The sequence below is a fragment of the Manis javanica genome, chromosome X, assembly GCF_040802235.1.
Source record: "Manis javanica isolate MJ-LG chromosome X, MJ_LKY, whole genome shotgun sequence".
Lineage (NCBI taxonomy): Eukaryota > Metazoa > Chordata > Mammalia > Pholidota > Manidae > Manis > Manis javanica.
In genome coordinates, this window is record NC_133174.1 from 28,669,625 (window position 1) to 28,687,684 (window position 18,060).

General features: G+C 36.9%; 1 protein-coding gene across 1 annotated transcript in view; it reads left to right on the plus strand.

Annotated features, from left to right (window-relative positions):
* CFAP47 (cilia and flagella associated protein 47) overlaps positions 1-16,342 on the plus strand; it is a 489,967-nt gene extending 473,625 nt beyond the window's left edge. Inside the window, exons 64-65 of the mRNA XM_073227718.1 lie at positions 11,493-11,661; positions 15,835-16,342. Of these exons, the coding sequence (XP_073083819.1) occupies positions 11,493-11,661; positions 15,835-16,047 (382 nt within the window). The 3' untranslated portion in view covers positions 16,048-16,342. The remainder of the gene's footprint in view (positions 1-11,492; positions 11,662-15,834) is intronic.
* Positions 16,343-18,060: the final 1,718 nt, after the last annotated feature.

Consider the following 18,060-nt stretch of genomic DNA (forward strand, 5'->3'; position numbering starts at 1 on the left):
ACCCCGAACAACCCCCATGCCAGGCTTATCCAGCTCTCTTGGAATTCTTCACAACAACTTTCCTTTTACGGAGATTTTAAGGGGCTTTCAAAAGTACTTAATAGGACAAGAGACTAGTCGCAGAAATTTCAGCCTAAGAAGGCTGCAGCCTGGTCATATACACTGTCACTAAATGGGCCCAGATCCCTGTGGCTTGGAGGCTGGCATGGTGGAATACTGTGTGCTGGGCATCAGTTTTCCTGTGACCTGGACACTGGGGTCTGGCCTGCGAGAGATCCTTCTTGCTGTCGATATCAAAAAATCTAGTATAGACCAAGTGTAGCCCATTCCAAGCACCTGCTTCAGTGCATTGACAGACTTGTCGTTTGTTCACCCGGGCACCCTTCCTTCCTTCCTCCATCCATCAGTTTATTGAACACTGCCTGTGTACCAAGCCTTATGTCTTAGTTGCTGGGGGTTTAAAGATCAGTCTAACACAGACACAAATACAGCCGCCAAGAGTTGTTCACAATATCCCAGACACTGCCTGCAGAGTTAATCCTTGCACTGAGTGTTTACAGCTTCTCTGTGTGGCTGAGTGGAAGGGCAGAGGCAGGAACATCAGATCCAGGCTGCTTGATTTCCCCTGATGGAATGTGTCCATAGTAGAAGCTTTGCGCAGCAGGTTTGTGTTAGTCCTGAATTTTACAGGACCAACTGCTTGTGCCGGGAGAGCACAGACACACCAGACCACAACCAGAATACAGGAGAAAAAGAAGTTATTTATTAGCAGTAAGACCACCTGCACAGGGGCTGCCAGCCTTAGATTGGCTAACAGCAACCTCAAGAGTTTGGTCAACATTTTTATATTCGCTGAACTTCCTTTTGGCTAACTGTCCTAGTTTCGCTTGGTTGCCTGAAACTAGTTTCTAGGTCAGTTGCTTCTTCCTGGGTTGGCTAGTTTGCACCAGTTTGAAGTAACAATTCTTTCAATAAAACAGTTTTTCAATAACAGGATATGGGTGTCTGCCACTTCTACTGAGGCACACACTAATACAGAGGCAGAAAAAGCAAGTTAATTTTTAGCACTCCCAGTTTGGGGGCTGACTTCCTCCTCCTGGGCCCCACTGCTCCTCTGAGAAATCCTTCCCATCTCAAACATTTACCAAACTACCAGCTCCACCTGCATCAGCGTCCCTGACCTCAACTCCCTTCCTCCACCCCTGCCCTTCACGCAGGGCCCAGTGCTAGGAGCCATGAAGAGGGTAATGTTTTGTTTTGTTTTGTTTTGTTTTGTTTTGTTTTGTTAAGGTATCATTGATATACAATCACATGAGCAACATTATGGTTACTAGACTCTCCCCATTATCAAGTCCCCACCCCATACCCCATTACAATCACTGTCCATCACTGAAGGAAGATGCTATAGAGTCACTAGGTGTCTTTTCTGTGCTATAATGCCTTCCCCGTGCCCCTCCTACATTATGTATGCTAATCATAATGCCCCATAAGCCCCTTATCCCTCCCTTCTCACCTACCCTCCCCAGTCCCTTTCCCTTTGGTAACTGTTAGTCCATTCTTGGGTTGTGTGAGTCTGCTGCTGTTTTGTTCCTTCAGTTTTTTCTTTGTTCTTATACTCCACAGATGAGTGAAATCATTTGATACTTGTCTTTCTCCACCTGGCTTATTTCACTGAGCATAATAACCTCTAGCTGAATCCATGTTGTTGCAAATGGTAGGATTTGTTTTCTCCTTATGGCTGAATAATATTCCATTGTGTATAGGTACCACCTCTTCTGTATCCATTCATCTACTGATGGACACTTAGGTTGCTTCCCTTTCTTGGCTATTGTAAATAGTGCTACGATAAACATAGGGGTGCATACGTCTTTTTCAAACTGGGCTCCTGCATTCTTAGGGTAAATTCCTAGGAGTGGAATTCCTGGGTCAAATGGTATTTCTTTTTTGAGTTTTTTGAGGAACCTCCATATTTCTTTCCACAATGGTTGATCTAATATACATTCCCACCAGCAGTGTAGGAGGGTTCCCCTTTCTCTGCATGCTTGCGAGCATTTGTTGTTGTTTGTCTTTTGGATGTTGGCCATCCTAACTGGTATGAGGTGATATCTCATTGTGGTTTTAATTTGAATTTCTCTGATGATTAGTGATGTGGAGCATCTTTTCATGTGTCTGTTTGCCATCTGAATTTCTTCTTTGGAGAACTGTCTGTTTAGCTCCTCTGCCCATTTTTTAATTGGCTTATTTGCTTTTTGGCAGTTGAAGCACGTGAGTTCTTTATATATTTTGGATGTCAACCCCTTATCAGATAGGTCATTTATGAATATATTCTCCCATACTGTAGGATGCCTTTTTGTTCTACTGATGGTATCCTTTGTGGTACAGAAGCTTTTTAGTTTGATATGGTCCCACTTGTTCATTTTTGTTTTTCTTTCCCTTGCCTGGGGAGATAAGTTCATGAAAAAGTTGCTCATGTTTATATTCAAGAGAGTTTTGCCTATGTTTTCTTCTTAGAGTTTAATGGTTTCATGACTTACATTCAGGTTCTTTGATCCATTTTGAGTTTACTTTTGTGTATGGGGTTAGACAGTAATCCAGTTACATTCTCTTACATGTAGCTGCCCAGTTTTGCCAACACCAGTTGTTGAAGAGGCTGTCATTTCCCCCATTGTATATCCATGGCTCCTTTATCATGTATTAATTGACCATATATGCTTGCATTAATATCTGGACTCTCTATTCTGTTCCACTGGGCTGTGGCTCTGTTCTTGTGCCAGTACCAAATTGTCTTGATTACCATGCCTTTGTAGGAGAGCTTGAAGTTGGGGAGTGTGATCCCCCCTACTTTATTCTTCCTTCTCAGGATTGCCTTGGTTATTCAGGGTGTGTTCCATATGAATTTTAGAACTATTTGTTCCAGTTCATTAAAGAATGCTGTTGGTATTTTGATAGGGATTGCATTGAATCTGTATATTGCTTTAGGCAGAACGGCCATTTTAACAATATTAATTCTTCCCACCCATGAGCATGGGATAACTTTCCATTTATTAGTGTCCTCTTTAATTTCTCTCAAGAGTATCTTGTAGTTTTCAGGGTATGGGTCTTTCACTTCCTTGGTTAGGTTTATTCGTAGGTAATTTATTCTTTTTGATGCAATTGTGAATGGAATTGTTTTCCTGATTTCTCTTTCTGCTAGTTCATCATTAGTATATAGGAATACAACAGATTCCTGGGTATTAATTTTGTATCCTGCAACTTTGCTGAATTCAGGTATCAGTTGTAGTAGTTTTGGAGTGGAGTCTTTAGGGTTTTTTATGTACAATATCATGTCATCTTTAAACAGTGACAGTTTTAACTTTTTCCTTACCAATCTGGATGCCTTTTATTTCTTTGTGTTGTCTGATTGCCGTGGCTAGGACCCCCAGAACTATGTTGAATAAAAGTAGAGAGAGTAGGCATCCTTATGTTGTTCCCGATCTTAGGTGAAAAGCTTTCAGTTTCTTCCTGTTAAGTATGATGTTGGCTGTGGGTTTGTCATATATGGCCTTTATTATGTTGAGTACTTGCCCTCTATACCCATTTTGTTGAGAGTTTTTATCATGAATGGGTGTTGAATTTTGTCAAATGCTTTTTCGACATCTATGGAGATGATCATGTGCTTTTTGTCCTTCTTTTTATTGATATAGTGGATGATGATGATGATGGATTTTCGAATGTTGTACCATCCTTGCATCCCTGGCATGAATCCCACTTGATCATGATGTGTGATCCTCTTGATGTATTTTTGCTAAATTTTTGTTTTTTGCTAATATTTTTGCTAATAATAAGTTTGCTAATATTTTATTGAGGATTTTTGCATCTATGTTCATCAGGGATATTGGACTGTAGTTTTCTTGTTTTGTGGTGTCTGCCTGGTTTTGTTATTGAAGTGATGCTGGCTTCAGAGAATGAGTTTGGAAGTATTCCCTCCTCTTCTATTTTTTGGAAAACTTTAAGGAGAATGGGTGTTATGTCTTCTCTGTATGTCTGATAAAATTAAGCATTGAATCCATCTGGTCCTGGGGTTCTGTTCTTAGATAGTTTTTTTTATTACCAATTCAATTTCATTGCTTGTAATTGGTCTGTTGAGATTTTCTGTTTCTTCCTGGGTCAGTCTTGGAAGATTGTATTTTTCTAGAAAGTTGTCCATTTCTCCTGGGTTATCTGGTTTGTTAGCATATAATTTTTCATAGTATTCTCAAATAATTCTTTGTATTTCTGTGGTGTCTAGTGATTTTTCCTTTCTCATGTCTGATTCTATTTATGTGTTTACATTCTCTTTTTTTCTTGGTAATTCTGGCTAGGGTTTATCTATTTTGTTTATTTTCTCAAAGAGCCATTTCTTGGTTTCATTAATTTTTTCTATTTTATTCTTCTCAGTTTTATTTATTTCTATTCTGATCTTTATTATGTCCCTCCTTCTACTAACTTTGGGTCTCGTTTCTTCTTCTTTCTCCACTTTCAATAATTGTGAATTTAGACTGTTCATGTGGGATTGTTCTTCCTTACCTAAATAGGCCTGGATTGCTACATACTTTCCTCTTAGAACTGCCTTCACTGAGTCCCACAAAAGTTGGGGTGTTGCACTGTTATTTTCATTTGTCTACATATATTGCTTGATCTCTGTTTTAATTTGGTCATTGATTATTTAGGAGCATGTTGTTAACCCTCCATGTGTTTGTGAGCCTTTTTATTTTCTTTGTACAATTTATTTATAGTTTCATACCTTTGTGATCTGAGAAGTTGGTTGGTAGAATTTGAATCTTTTTTAATTTGCTGAGCCTCTTTTTGTGGCCTAGTATGTTGTCTATTCTGGAAAATGTTCCATGTGTACTTGAGAAGAATGTGTGTCCTGCTACTTTTGGGTGGAGTGTTCTATAGATGTCTGTTAGGTCCGTCTGTTCTAATGCATTGTTTAGTGCCTCTTTATCCTTATTTATTTTCTGTGTGGTTGATCTGTCCTTTGGAGTGAGTGGTGTGTTGAAGTCTCCTAAAATGAATGCATTGCATTCTATTTCCCTCTTTAATTCTGTTAGTATTTGTTTCCCATATGTAGGTGCTCCTGCGTTGTGTGCATAGATATTTATAACAGTTATGTTCCCTTGTTGGACTGACCCCTTTATCATTATGTAATGTCCTTCTTTGTCACTTGTGAATCTCTTTGTTTTGAAGTCTATTTAGTCTGATACAAGTACTGCAACACCTGCTTTTTTCTCCCTATTGTTTGCATGAAGTATTTTTTTCCATCCCTTCACTTTTAGTCTTTGGGTTTGAAGTGAGTCTCTTGTAGGCAGCATATAGATGGGTCTTGTTTTCTTATCCATTCTGTAACTCTATGTCTTTTGATTGGTGCATTCAGTCCATTTACATTTAGGGTGATTTTCAGTAGATACGTACTTATTGCCATTGCAGGCTTTAGATTCATGGTTACCAAAGGTTCAAGGGTAGCTTCTTTCTATCTAGCAGTCTACCTTTATGCACTTATTACACGATTATAAACACAGTCTGATGATTCTTTTTTCTCTCCTTTCTTTTTCTTTCTCCTCCACTCTTTATATGTTAGGTGCCATATTCTGTACTCTTAGTGTATCCCTTGACTGACTTTGTATGGAGCTGATTTAAGTTTGCATTTGGTTAGTATTTAGTTGGTCTACCTTTCTTTGATGCAGTTTTATTTTCTCTGGTGACAGCTATTTAATCTTAGGCACTCTTCCATCTATAAGAGTCCCCTTAAAATACACTGTAGAGATGGTTGGTGGGAGGTAAATTCCCTCAACTTTTGCTTATCTGGGAATTCTTTAATCCCTTCTTCAAATTTAAATGATAGTCTTGCTGGGTAGAGTATTCTTGGTTTGAGGGTCTTCTGTTTCATTGCATTGAATATATCATGCCATTCTCTTCTGGCCTGTAATGTTTGTGCTGAGAAGTCTGATGATAGCCTGATGGGTTTTCCCTTGTAGGAGATCTTTTTACTCTGGCTACTTTTAATACTCTGTTCTTGTCCTTGATCTTTGCCATTTTAATTATTATATCTTGGTTTTTTCCTCCATGGGTCTTTTGTGTTCGGAGATCTGTGGACTTACATGGCCTGAGAGACTATTTCCTTCCCCAGATTGGGGAAGTTTTCAGCCATTATTTCTTCAAAGGGACTTTCTATCCCTTTTTCTCTCTCTTCTTCTGGTACACCTATAATATGAATAGTGTTCCATTTGGATTGGTCACACAGTTCTCTTTATATTGTCTCATTCCTAGAGATCCTTTTTTCTCTCTCTGCCTCAGCTTCTCTGTATTCCTGTCTCTGATTTCTATTCCATTCACTGTCTCCTCCACCTCACCTAGTCTGCTTTTAAATCTCTCCATTGTTTATTTCATTTCTGTTATCTCCCTCCTGAATTCATCCCTTAGCTCTTTGAATTCATCCTTTAGCTCTTGAATATTTTTCTGTAGCTCGATTAGCATGCTTATGACTTTTATTTTGAATTCTTTTTCAGGAAGATTGGTGATTTCAGTCTCACCAAGCCCTCTTTCTGGTGTTTGAGGGATTTTGGATTGAGCAAGGTTCTTCTGCCTTTTCATAGTCCTGGAGCAATGGAATTGGTCACTGGCAAGTGGCACAGGTGTCAGCTGGGCGGACAAAGTTCCTTCCGGCTTGTTGGTTACCATGCCTTTCTCTGCTCTCTGTCCTGGTTAATTGCGCACTGGGAGCAGCCTCTGGATTAGTCACCTAAACTGCCGTCAGCAGGGTGGCACTCAGAATGGCCTATGGTGATGTAGGGGGTCACAGGCAAGCAGCACAGGTTCTGTTGCAATAACATAGCCCCTTCCTGGCTCCCAGCCTCAGCGCCCATCTCCCCTGTCTGTGCTGGTCAACTGTGTGCAGGGAGCAGCCTCTGGGTCTGGGCTGGTTAGCCATGTTCAGGGAGAAGCCTCTGCATTAAGCTGTGTAGTTGCTGTAGACAGGACTGCCCTCTGGCTGGTCTGCAGCAATGGTGGAGACAGCTAGTTTGCACATAAGTGCAGGCAGGGAGGAAGGTACAGCAGGTTGTTTATTGTGGTGTGGAGCCTCAGGACTGCATTGGCAACCAGGGAGATAGGGCGCATGAAGCTCCTCAAAGTTCCCAGCCTGCTGGGCTGAGTGTGCCAGGATGATTTTGTCCACCTGTTCCTTCTCCTACACCCTTGCCCCTTTAGCAGCCCTCTGACTGTTGAGAGGTTCCCTTAAAGCACCTGCTTTTCTTTTGTCTTGGGGCAGCTGGTTGTGGAAAACTGTTCACAGTCTTAGTCTCAGACTTCGCTTTTCAGCCCCTCTAATCTCCAGAGCACCATGCAATGTGTGTCTGTGCTCCCAGGATAGATTTCTAGAGCTGGGTATTTAGCAGCCCTGTGCTTCCACTCCCTCCCTACACTGATTCTTTTCCTTTTGCAGGTGAGCTGGGGTGGGGGAGCTGCTTGGGTCCCACTGGGTCATCGCTTTTTACCTTACCCTTTTCCATGAGATTTTGACTTCTCCCAGATGTAGACTGGCTGTTGTACTGTTACTTCTGGTCACTCTTTTAGGAATAGTTGTATTTGCTGTATTTTCTAAACATATGTGGTTTGTGAGATTTCTGCCACACTACTCATGCTGCCATCTTTTCTCCTTCCAGTCTTCTTTTTTCTTATTAATCTTCTGCCTGAGTTTTCTATCCATTAATGAAAGTGGGGTTATTGAAATATATTTTTCTGTTGCTATTTCTCCTTTCATTTCTGTCAATATTTGGTACATATATTTAGGTGCTGTGATGTTGGTTGTATATATAAACATAATATATATCATATAATGTCTGTCTTTGTCTCCTGTGAGTTTTTTTTATTAAGTCTATTTTGTCTAATATAAATCGGGCCATCCATGCTCTCTTTTGTTTACCATTTGCATGGAATATGTCTTTCCCTCCCTTAACTTTCAGCCTAAGTATATATTTAAATCTGAAATTAGTATCTTATAGACAACATACACTTGGATCTTACTTTTTATCTGATCAACTACTGTGCCTTGATTGAGGATTTTAATCAATTTATATTTAAAGTAATTATTTATGGGGAAGGACTTACTATTGCCCTTTGGTTGTATTCTGTATGTCTTGTAGCTCCTTTATCCACCTTTTCCTCTCTTGCTATCCTTGTGTTGTGTTGATTTTTTCATAGTGGCATGCTTGGATTCCTTTCTCATTTTCTTTTAGGTATATCTTTAAGTGTTTGTAGTTACCATGGGGTTCACATAAAACATCTTATTAGTTTAACAATCTTTTTTAAGCTGGTAATAACTTCACTTCAGTTGCATACAAAATCTCCACACTTTGTTAGTGATGTACATATTTTTATATTGTGTATCCATTAATATATTTTGTAATTATAGTTATTTTAATACTTTCATATTTTAACTTTTATGCCATACTGAAGTGATTTATGTACCAGTGTTACAGTATTCAGTTTTGTGTACTTTTCTATATATTTACCTTTACCAGTGAGCTTTGATACTTTCAAATGCTTTTGTGTTGTTGTTTAGCATCATTTCATTTCAACTTGAAGGACTCCATTTAGCATGTCTTATAAGGCAGTTTTAATGGTGATTAACTCCCTCAGCTTTTATCAGGGAAAGTTTTTATCTTCTTCATATTTGAAGGACAGTTTTGCTAGATACAGTATTTTTGCTTGACGGTTTGTTTTTAGTACTTTGAATGTATCATCCCATTCACTTCAGGCCTACAGAGTTCCTGCTGATAAATATGCTTATCTTACAAGGATTCCCTTGTATGTTATGTCATTTTTCTTTTGCTTCTTTCAAAATTCTCTTTTTGTCTTAAATTGTTGATATTTTGAGTATGTGTCTAATTTTGGACTTCTGTAGTTTCTTCCTACTTGGAATCTGGTGCACTTCATGAATTTATATTCTAGTTCCTTCCCAGGTTTGAAAAGTTTTCAGACATTATTTCTTTTAATAAACTTTCCCTGTTTTCTGTCTTCTCCTTCTGAGATTCATAATGCATATATTGGTCCACTTGGTGGTACTGTGTAAGTCCCTTAGATTTGCCACACTCTTTTTCATTTATTTTTCTTTTTGTTCCTCTGACAAGATAATATCAAATGACTTGTCATATGGCTCCATGATTACTTCTGCTTGATCAAATCTGCTATTAGTTTAGTTATTGTATTCTTCAGCTCCAAAATTTGTTTGGTGTTTTAAATATTTTCTATTTTTTTTGTTGAAATTCTCATTTTGCTCATGCATCGTACTCCTGATATCACTGAGAATTTTTATGACAGCTATTTTGAACAATTTTTCAGGTAATCCTATGCTTTGCTTTCTTTATGGTATGTTTCTGGAGATTTATTTTGTTCCCTTAGTTGTGTAATTTTTCCCTGTTTATTCATGTTCTTTGTAACTTTGTGTTGATATCCACACATCTGAAAAAATAACCACCTCTCCCAGTCTTTATCTACTGGCTTCATGCTGGAGAAGATCTTCACCAATCAGCCTAACTAGTGATTCTGGAACCTCTCAAATCTTGCTTATGTATGTAGATTTATAGTTAGAGGTGTTTTCTGCTCTCCTTTTTCTCAGGAGTTCATAATCTCTTGCTATTTCTGGTGTCTGTCTTCTGTACTGTGGGTAGTCTGAAGCAGCAGCACACAGCCCAGATCATTTGTGTTGTTTTGTTTCTCAGTGGCTGCTAAGCATCTAGAGTTTGCAAAATTCTGTCAGTTCCCTGAGGCCGGCTAGGCAGAAGCCAGAACCTTCCTGAAAAGTCAGAAAGTTGGACACATTTTCCAGTCTTCCTTTTTAACACTTAAGGAGAGGATTCTGAGCTGTATGAGTTTGTTTGCTCTACTGTGGGAACTCTAAAGCACTAGAACCCTGCCCAAATGTTTTTGTTCTCAGAAGCTTCCATGAATCTAGAGTATGTCAGGTCCCATCAATACTTAAAATAGGCAAAACAAAACCAGTCCCTCGGGTAGTCCCTCATCCCCAAAAGTCTGGAACTGGAATGTCTAGTCCATTCTTCTCTTTCCTTCCCAAGGGGAAAGTGAGACCTGAGAGTTTCCTCCCAGTCATGTGGTGCTGTGCTGAGTGGGGAGAGACTGTGGTGAGGGCATGCCACACAGATTCCTACTGGCTTCAGAGGAGCTGATTTTGTGCTCACCTGGAGGGCAGAAGCCTCTTAACTTGTTTCTAAACTTCTCACAGTGGGAACTAATATTGGAATATGTACACTGTTGTTGAATCAGGGTCTCCATGGAAGAGAAGAGGATCTGGGGCTTCCTATTCTGGTATCTTGCTGACATCACTCCCCTGGGTATTCTGTTTTATACCTCTCTTATTTGCTGCATCATGCAGTATTGCTTGGCATTTATAAAAAGATGTTTTAAAACAACACAAATCATAATGATGATTATATTAATATTGGTTACCCATTATAGGTAACTTTCCACATGTCAGGCTCTGATATAATGGTGTTATAGGAATTATTAACTTCATTTAACACATATAAAAACTGAAGTACACAAAAAGGCTGAGTAAATTGCCTCAAGACATACATGTGCCAGAACTAGAATTCCAGTCCAAGCCATCCATATCCATAGTCTACTTTCTTAGTCCCTCTGTCATGACACTTAATACACATTGGTCGAATGGATCAGTGAGTCCCAAACTGAATCTCCCAACTCCTCTTCTGTGTCTAGGAAACTGTTCTTTACCTTTTATGTCCATCTCCTGTCAGTTTGGATTTTAAATTCTTCACTTACAACCTTCCATCTATTGTGCCTTTCTCGTGCTTAATTCTGCCAAGGAATACCTCAACTTCTTTCACAGTCTTCATCTCATATGTAATCAATCTTGACATGAAGATATTCACTTGGATCTTAAACTTCACTCAGTTCACTTCAGATCATAGCAACTCATCTTTAGGCCCAGAAACTTTTAATGAACCTATAAAGTACTTCCCTCTCATTTAGCAAGTAGAAAGCTGAAGGAGATTGAGAAATACCACATGAATGGTAGTGAAAACAAAGGTTATATGATAACCGTTGTGGTCATGCATTTCAGATATGAATTTATTTACAGTTATATTCAGATATGAAAGTGATTGCAATTTCATTTTGGGACATTGAGTTCTTCCAGTTTTAGGTGCTTACTTTTATTCTTTGTTCACTATAAATATGTGACTGAAAAAATCTTTAAGATTCTATTTTATCACCCTGGGAAGAATAACACTCCAGTAATTTTTTAAATACCTCCTTGATATTATTCTATAAGTATTCCACAAAGTAACAAGGCTTAATTAGACACAGCTGCATAGCAGCTTAATGTTTAAATGTAGTTCTATACCGCAGGATATAAATGCCCTCCATCAAGTTATCTCAAAGAGAATGGGATAATGATAAAATTAAAAGGATGATATGTAATATTTTCGTTCCAGAAATCCTGAGCCATTCACTGCATACTTCCGATCTGGCAGCGACCCTGAGTTTTTTGTAAAACCTCAGGGTGGAGAACTTCTTCCTTTTGACACTCCAGGAACTCTCATCACTGTGGGTTTTAAACCCAAAATGTACAGTAGGAAGTACAAGGCAACATTAGTAATACAGGTGAGTTCTATAAAGGCAATTGTCAAGGATGTTTGATGTCCCTAAAGGCATTAAATGAACTAGGGAGAAAAGGTTTCACTTAGTGATCACAGAAGAGAATTGCAACATTATCTTGCAAAAGTTAACATACCTCAGCTGCTCTGCCTTGCTTTAATTTCCTTTTGTCCAGTAAAGAATGTTTAAATATGGACTATAACAAAAAGCTTACATCACCATAGAAAGTAAAAAATTATTTCCCTTCCATATTAAGGAAATGTGGAAGAGATAAATAATGATTGTAAAGTGATTTATATATTAATATATTATTGTCTGTAATAACCTATTCAAGGGCTTCAGGTGATTTGAGATACAGATTTTGGAACCTTTGCTTAAGGCATATGATATTGTCAAGTGTTAAAGTCTAAAATGAAGAGAATTCAATAGATGATAAAATGTATTTTTAATTGAAAAAACTACAATGTAAAATGGGCCATTAATATAAAAGTCTGTTAAAGTGATCATTTTATTAAAAGTTAAGGTAAATACGATTTTGAAAATTTATCCAGTAAACAAAATGTCTCCACAAAACTTCACACTTATATTTTACTAAGAACTTTTAGACTGATGACAGCTTTCAAATTATTTATGAAAAGAGGCCTATGGCCACTAGTAGCACAGGCACAAGGGATGTGTAGTTATGTTTCAAAACACAACTACTGATGCCAAGTATACACTAGACTTCTAAATCAGACTCTAATCAGTTCCATGAGCAGAAAAATGTGTTGTTACTATTGTAATGAATAGAGAAAAGGATAATGTTGAATATTGCTTGAGAGAATTATTTGTATTTTCCACCTTTCTGAGATTCTTACAACCCTGGTAATAAAAGCCTCTGGTGCCTCAGTGCACATAGCCCTTTGATACATTGATACTTGAGTTTAAATAATCATGCTGTGGTGCCTGCTTCTTAAGAAATAAGGACATACTTTTACTCCAAGGGGATTACATGACATCTTTAAAAACAGATTTCTAAATTAAAATGGTGTTCATTTTATCTTGCATACAGTGGACATTTCTCAAATTAACTATTTAGGAGGCTTTATCAACAAAAGCTGTGCCTGTTTTCCCTATGTTATTTGACAATTAAATCACTGGCAGCAGAACTAAAGGGTTTCTGCGAAAGACTAAGGTTGCCATATGGGATCAAATGAGCGTATGATGTTTTCATTTAGTCTGAAGTGGTACAGTTTGACAAAGCTTATGTGGGGAAAATTGAGATTGAAACATGCTTAAGAAATCACTATTTTGTTAATTCTACCTTTATTATACAAAATCCCATATATGTGTAGAAATAGAATAACTAATCTACAACAACTCATCATATAGTATGAACACTTATTAACTCATGGCCAATCCTGCCCCAAGTATATTCCCACCCCCGTCCCCATCTCCCATATTACTTTGAAGAAAACCCCAGACATCCTCTTATCTGCAAATGTTTCCTATTAGTCTCTAAAAGACAAAAATGATAGCCATTATACCATTATAACATGTAAAAATTAATAAGAATTCCTTAATACTAGCACTTATCAAATATTAATTTAGTGTTTGAATTTCCAAGTGACCCATATATCTTATTTTTTAACTTAAAAAATTATGTATAAACTTACAAGAAGTAGCAAAAATAGTACATAAGGACTCCTGTGACTCCCTCTCCCAGTTTCTCCCAATGATGACATTTTACATAGCTGTAGTAAAATGTCAAAAGAAGGAAATCGACGTTAATGAATGCTGTTAACTAGGCTAGAGACCTTATTCCATTTTCAGGATTTTTCATGCACATTTGTGTGTGTGTGTGTGTGTGTGTGTGTGTGATTCTAGGCAATTTGAACCCATATATAGATGTGTATAACTATAGTCACTACTGAGACAAAGAACTCTTCCATCACAACAGAGGAACTATGTCATGTGAACCCTTTATACTTGTGTCCAACACAACTCCCTCTCTTCCCCTGGCAACCACTAAACTTCTCATCATCTCTGTGATTTTGTAATTTCAGGTTATTATATAAATGGAATCAAACTCTATGTAACCTTTTGAAATTGGCTTTTTATGCTAAGTATAATGTCCTCGAGATCCATGAAAGTTATTGCATGTATCAAATCAATGACTGAAATCGTGATTCGAACATTGTCTGTCTGACTCTAAAACCCTGCTCTTAATATTGCCATGATGCCCTCACATGATAAATATGAAGAATTTTAATGAATTTAATTCATTATATAAAAATTATTTGCATAATCAACTTTTTTAAACTGTTGATTTTAAGTACTAAGTCATTTAATACTTATATATGAAACATGATCTTCATTGTGCTTCACTTGGAAATAAAAATCAGGATTTTTAAGATAAGTGAGTTAAATATTAGCCTACAGAAACTTTAACAACCATGTTAGCAAGCTTTATAAGTTCCCTTTAAATTAAGCCACATTTAGAATGATTAAAAACTATCTTTTCCCTACTATTAAATAATGCATATAGCACTAGCTTTGAGAGATTTAAGTTAACTTGGCCAAACCTACAAAAATCAGTGCTACTCAAAGAGAGTAGATAGTCCACTCAACTTTCTGTGGTGGGCATAATAAATCTTAAATAGTTAAGTATAAAGATGTGAGAACTATCAGAATTATCCAAAGTAAAACATGTAATGTTTATACAAAAGTATTTATATAAAGATGAACCTGTTATAACTAGAGACATAACCATACATAAGTGATATGTATGTAAATGCATTGCTTTTAAAGAAAGTGATCGTTGTCATGAAACTGGGAAATGGCATTTTATAAATATTCCCTAAAACCATTATCATTCCAATTTGATGAACTTGAAGAAACCAGAATCACATAACAAAGCCACAGGTCACTGGTAAAAACATACTAATATATATATATATATGTGTGTGTGTGCGTGTGTATATCTTGGTTTGTATTTCCCCTTAAGCAGAACTGAAATAAGCATTGAAGTCCAAGTAGCATATTTGCTATGTGATCTCAAGGAATAAATGTAGGGAAGCTAGGATATAAGACCAAGAAGGAATAGAAACCAATAAAGAGTGCCCAGTGTTGAGCATAGGTGCAAGGCCCTTCATGTAGCTCATGTATATTTGTACTCATCAAGTGGGTCATTTGTAATGTAAATATTTACAATGACATATGAATAGTTACCAAATGTACCTTTGTTTTTCAAATTGAACATCTTTATATGAAGTCAAATGTTATTTAACCCAGTCCTAGTATAGTTCTTGGTTTGTTCATCTTTTGACTCACTGATTCTGAATACATAATTACTATGAGCCCTGGATAGAAAGACCAGTTATGGTTAAAACAGAGCCACTCCAGATGTGAAAGAAATTTCTGCACTTAATATTCTTTGATAGATACCACACTACGCATTAAACCCTGATGTTACTGCAATATTCACTTGACCTGGACTTACCCTGAATGAGTTTTCTGAACATTCTAGTACAAATTTTACTGTGAGGAAGAAAGCCTGGATAAGCAGAGATAGCAATGGGAAATTCTGCAAGAGCAATGGGATTTAAGTATGAACATAAACATGCAGAAAATGCTAGACTACTTAATTCAATATTGCCATCCTGTGCATATGTGCTGAAAAAAATGAAGGATTTTTAAATAAATCCCTGTATAAATTGCACTGACTTGGATTTAGATTATGATCGTTATTAATGGTTTTATACCACATAATCTAAATCATAAATCTAAAATCAAAAGTTTGACATATTTTACCAGTTGGTTCCATAGCCACTCTCAAATTCTCACGGATAAATCATCTTGCGAGGTTTTGTGTCCATTAGTTATAATTCATACTGGGCACCAGTTTCATGCAAACAAAATTACTTGCTTCTCCTTAGATCAGATGGATGCTTAGTTCACCCACAGGGCAGATTTGTAACTGAGAGACTTTTTAGTGAGTGGTTCTTAATTCATAAATCCAAATTCTTTCCAGAATTTATTTTCCATGTTAACTATTTGTTATCGGTGCTCTTTCAGTTTTGTACCTTTCCCATACCTTATATAGAGAAGACAGAAAGTGTTAATTTGGTAAACATTTTCCTACATTTTTCTCGGTCCCTGGATATTTCATATAAAATCTCTCCCTCTCTTTGTTTCCAGACAGCAGATATGTACCGCTTGTATGATATCAACGGGTTACCTCAAGTTACTATTCCACCAGTAAATGCAAAAGCCAAAATAGACAGTACCAATGAGATGTTTGACAGCAAGCCAGTTGGTCGGCGCAATTTTATCCGTGAAAATGCTAAACTCTTAAGGACAGGGGTGTCCTCTACCGTCAAGGGTGCTCCTTTGATGTTGAAGAATAAATAAAAAGTAATTTTTTCCAAAATGTTTCCTTGTCTTAAGTAAAAATGAATATATTTTCATGATTGTTATTTCATCTTTTGGAATGTTTCTGAGGAATGTTTCAATTATAATAGGCCTCCTATATTTTACTTTTTAAATAGTGACTAAATCTATTCTTTAAATATGTTACACCTAATTTCTGAGTTATGTGTTTCTTTTAAAATGTATGGGTTGCAAATATTGGGATTGGTTCACTTGTAAAGTACAGGAGTGTACTTATAGTAAAACTGAAAAATGATTTCAAGTTAAAAATTCAAGCACATAGTATATGTAGTCCATATGCTACTATATTGAGTCTTTAAATAATAAAGATATATTTCAAAATGATACAGGAGAAAGTTCATTCTTTCAAACTAAAGGAGAGTATGTTGCTTGGTACTTATTATTAAGAGGAAATACACTCATGAACAGCCAATATGGACCATCTTTAAGACAGCTTGGCACAAAATGACAGGCTTTGCCACACATCATTCATGTGATTTTAAACAAGTCACTTAACTGTTTTGTGAGTGTTTTTTTGTGTGCCAATTTCTTTGTGCGCAAAATAAAACAGCTATATTAGGACGAGAGTTGGCAATGTATAAGCCTGTGGGACAAATCTAGTCTACCCAGTAGGTTTTTTTTTTTTTTTAGTTTTTATACAGCCTACTACCAAATAATGATTTTTACTTTTTTAAATGGTTGAAAAATTCAATAGAATAATATTGAGTAATACAAGAAAATTACATGACATTTAAATTTCATTGTGCAAATAAAGTTTCATGGGAACATAGCCACAGTCATTTATTTTTGTATTGTGCAAAGCTTAAAATATTTGCTCTCTGTACTTTATAGAAAAGGTGTGGCAACTCCTGTAGTAGGTCAAGAATGGCCTTCAGGAACCACTGTGAATGGAATTATCATAATTTCCTCCCCTGGTGTTAAGTAGAATTCTAAAACACATCTATGGGATCAATTAGTTTTGTCTGCAGCAACTGAAATAGGGGAGAGTGGAGGTGCACGTACCCCAGAATGCCATCCTGGCAAAGGCAGGAACTAAAATTTCATGAATTTCTGAAAGCCCTTCTTGTTCTCTGGCCCTCTAAATATGCTTCCTTGAGTATAGAACACATAGATCATTTGTCCTTTGCTATACTGTGTGTGTCAGGGGACAAGGGGTGGTCAATCTCTTGAGTGTAGTTTTCACAAAGCCTTCCTAAAAGCTCTCCAAATCCTTGAGAAAGTAAAATTGCATTTGCAGTGAACATACTTAGAGATCTAATTGCTTTTATATGTTGGTGTTCATGGTAATGCATAGTACTTAAATAATCTTAAACCTCTTTATATTGAGTCTTCTGAGAATCACAATTGCTCTCCTCTGAAATGCTCCAATAATTGAAATTAAGGTACCCGGAATGGAGTGCATTTGTACTTGACTTTTCTCAGAGAAGGGAGTGAGGATGAGATACTGGGAGATATGCTATTAACTATTTCATGTTGTGAATGCTTCAAAAATGCTAAAAATTGTGATGCTTTTTTTGGGAAAAAAAAGTGTTACCTCCTTTGGAGTGTAACCTCCTTTGGAAGAAGTATCTGTAATTTGAAATGTCATTGTAAACTATTATTTATCCAAATGAAAATGGGGCAGGGGGCAACTCAAGTAGACAAAACTGAAGAGTGAATAAAATTCTCAGAATCCAAAGGTGTTAGAAAAGGATTTGGGGATAGGAAACTGTTGCGTTGTATACTTAAGACTATTTCTCAGTCCAGCACTTGTATCAGTGGTTCTTAACAATAAAAGGGCGTCGAATCACTTCAGAGACTAAAGCAGTTATATAGGGAATAAGGAGAGTAAAGCAGAAAGAGGGCCAATAGTCTACAAACTTCTTCCTTATCTGTAGAGGACAAGGAACATGTTAGATTGTGTTGACGGTTATAGCTTCATATTGAAAAAGGAGTCTGAAAAGCAGTAGAAGGTTTTACTTGGAGCTTCTTATT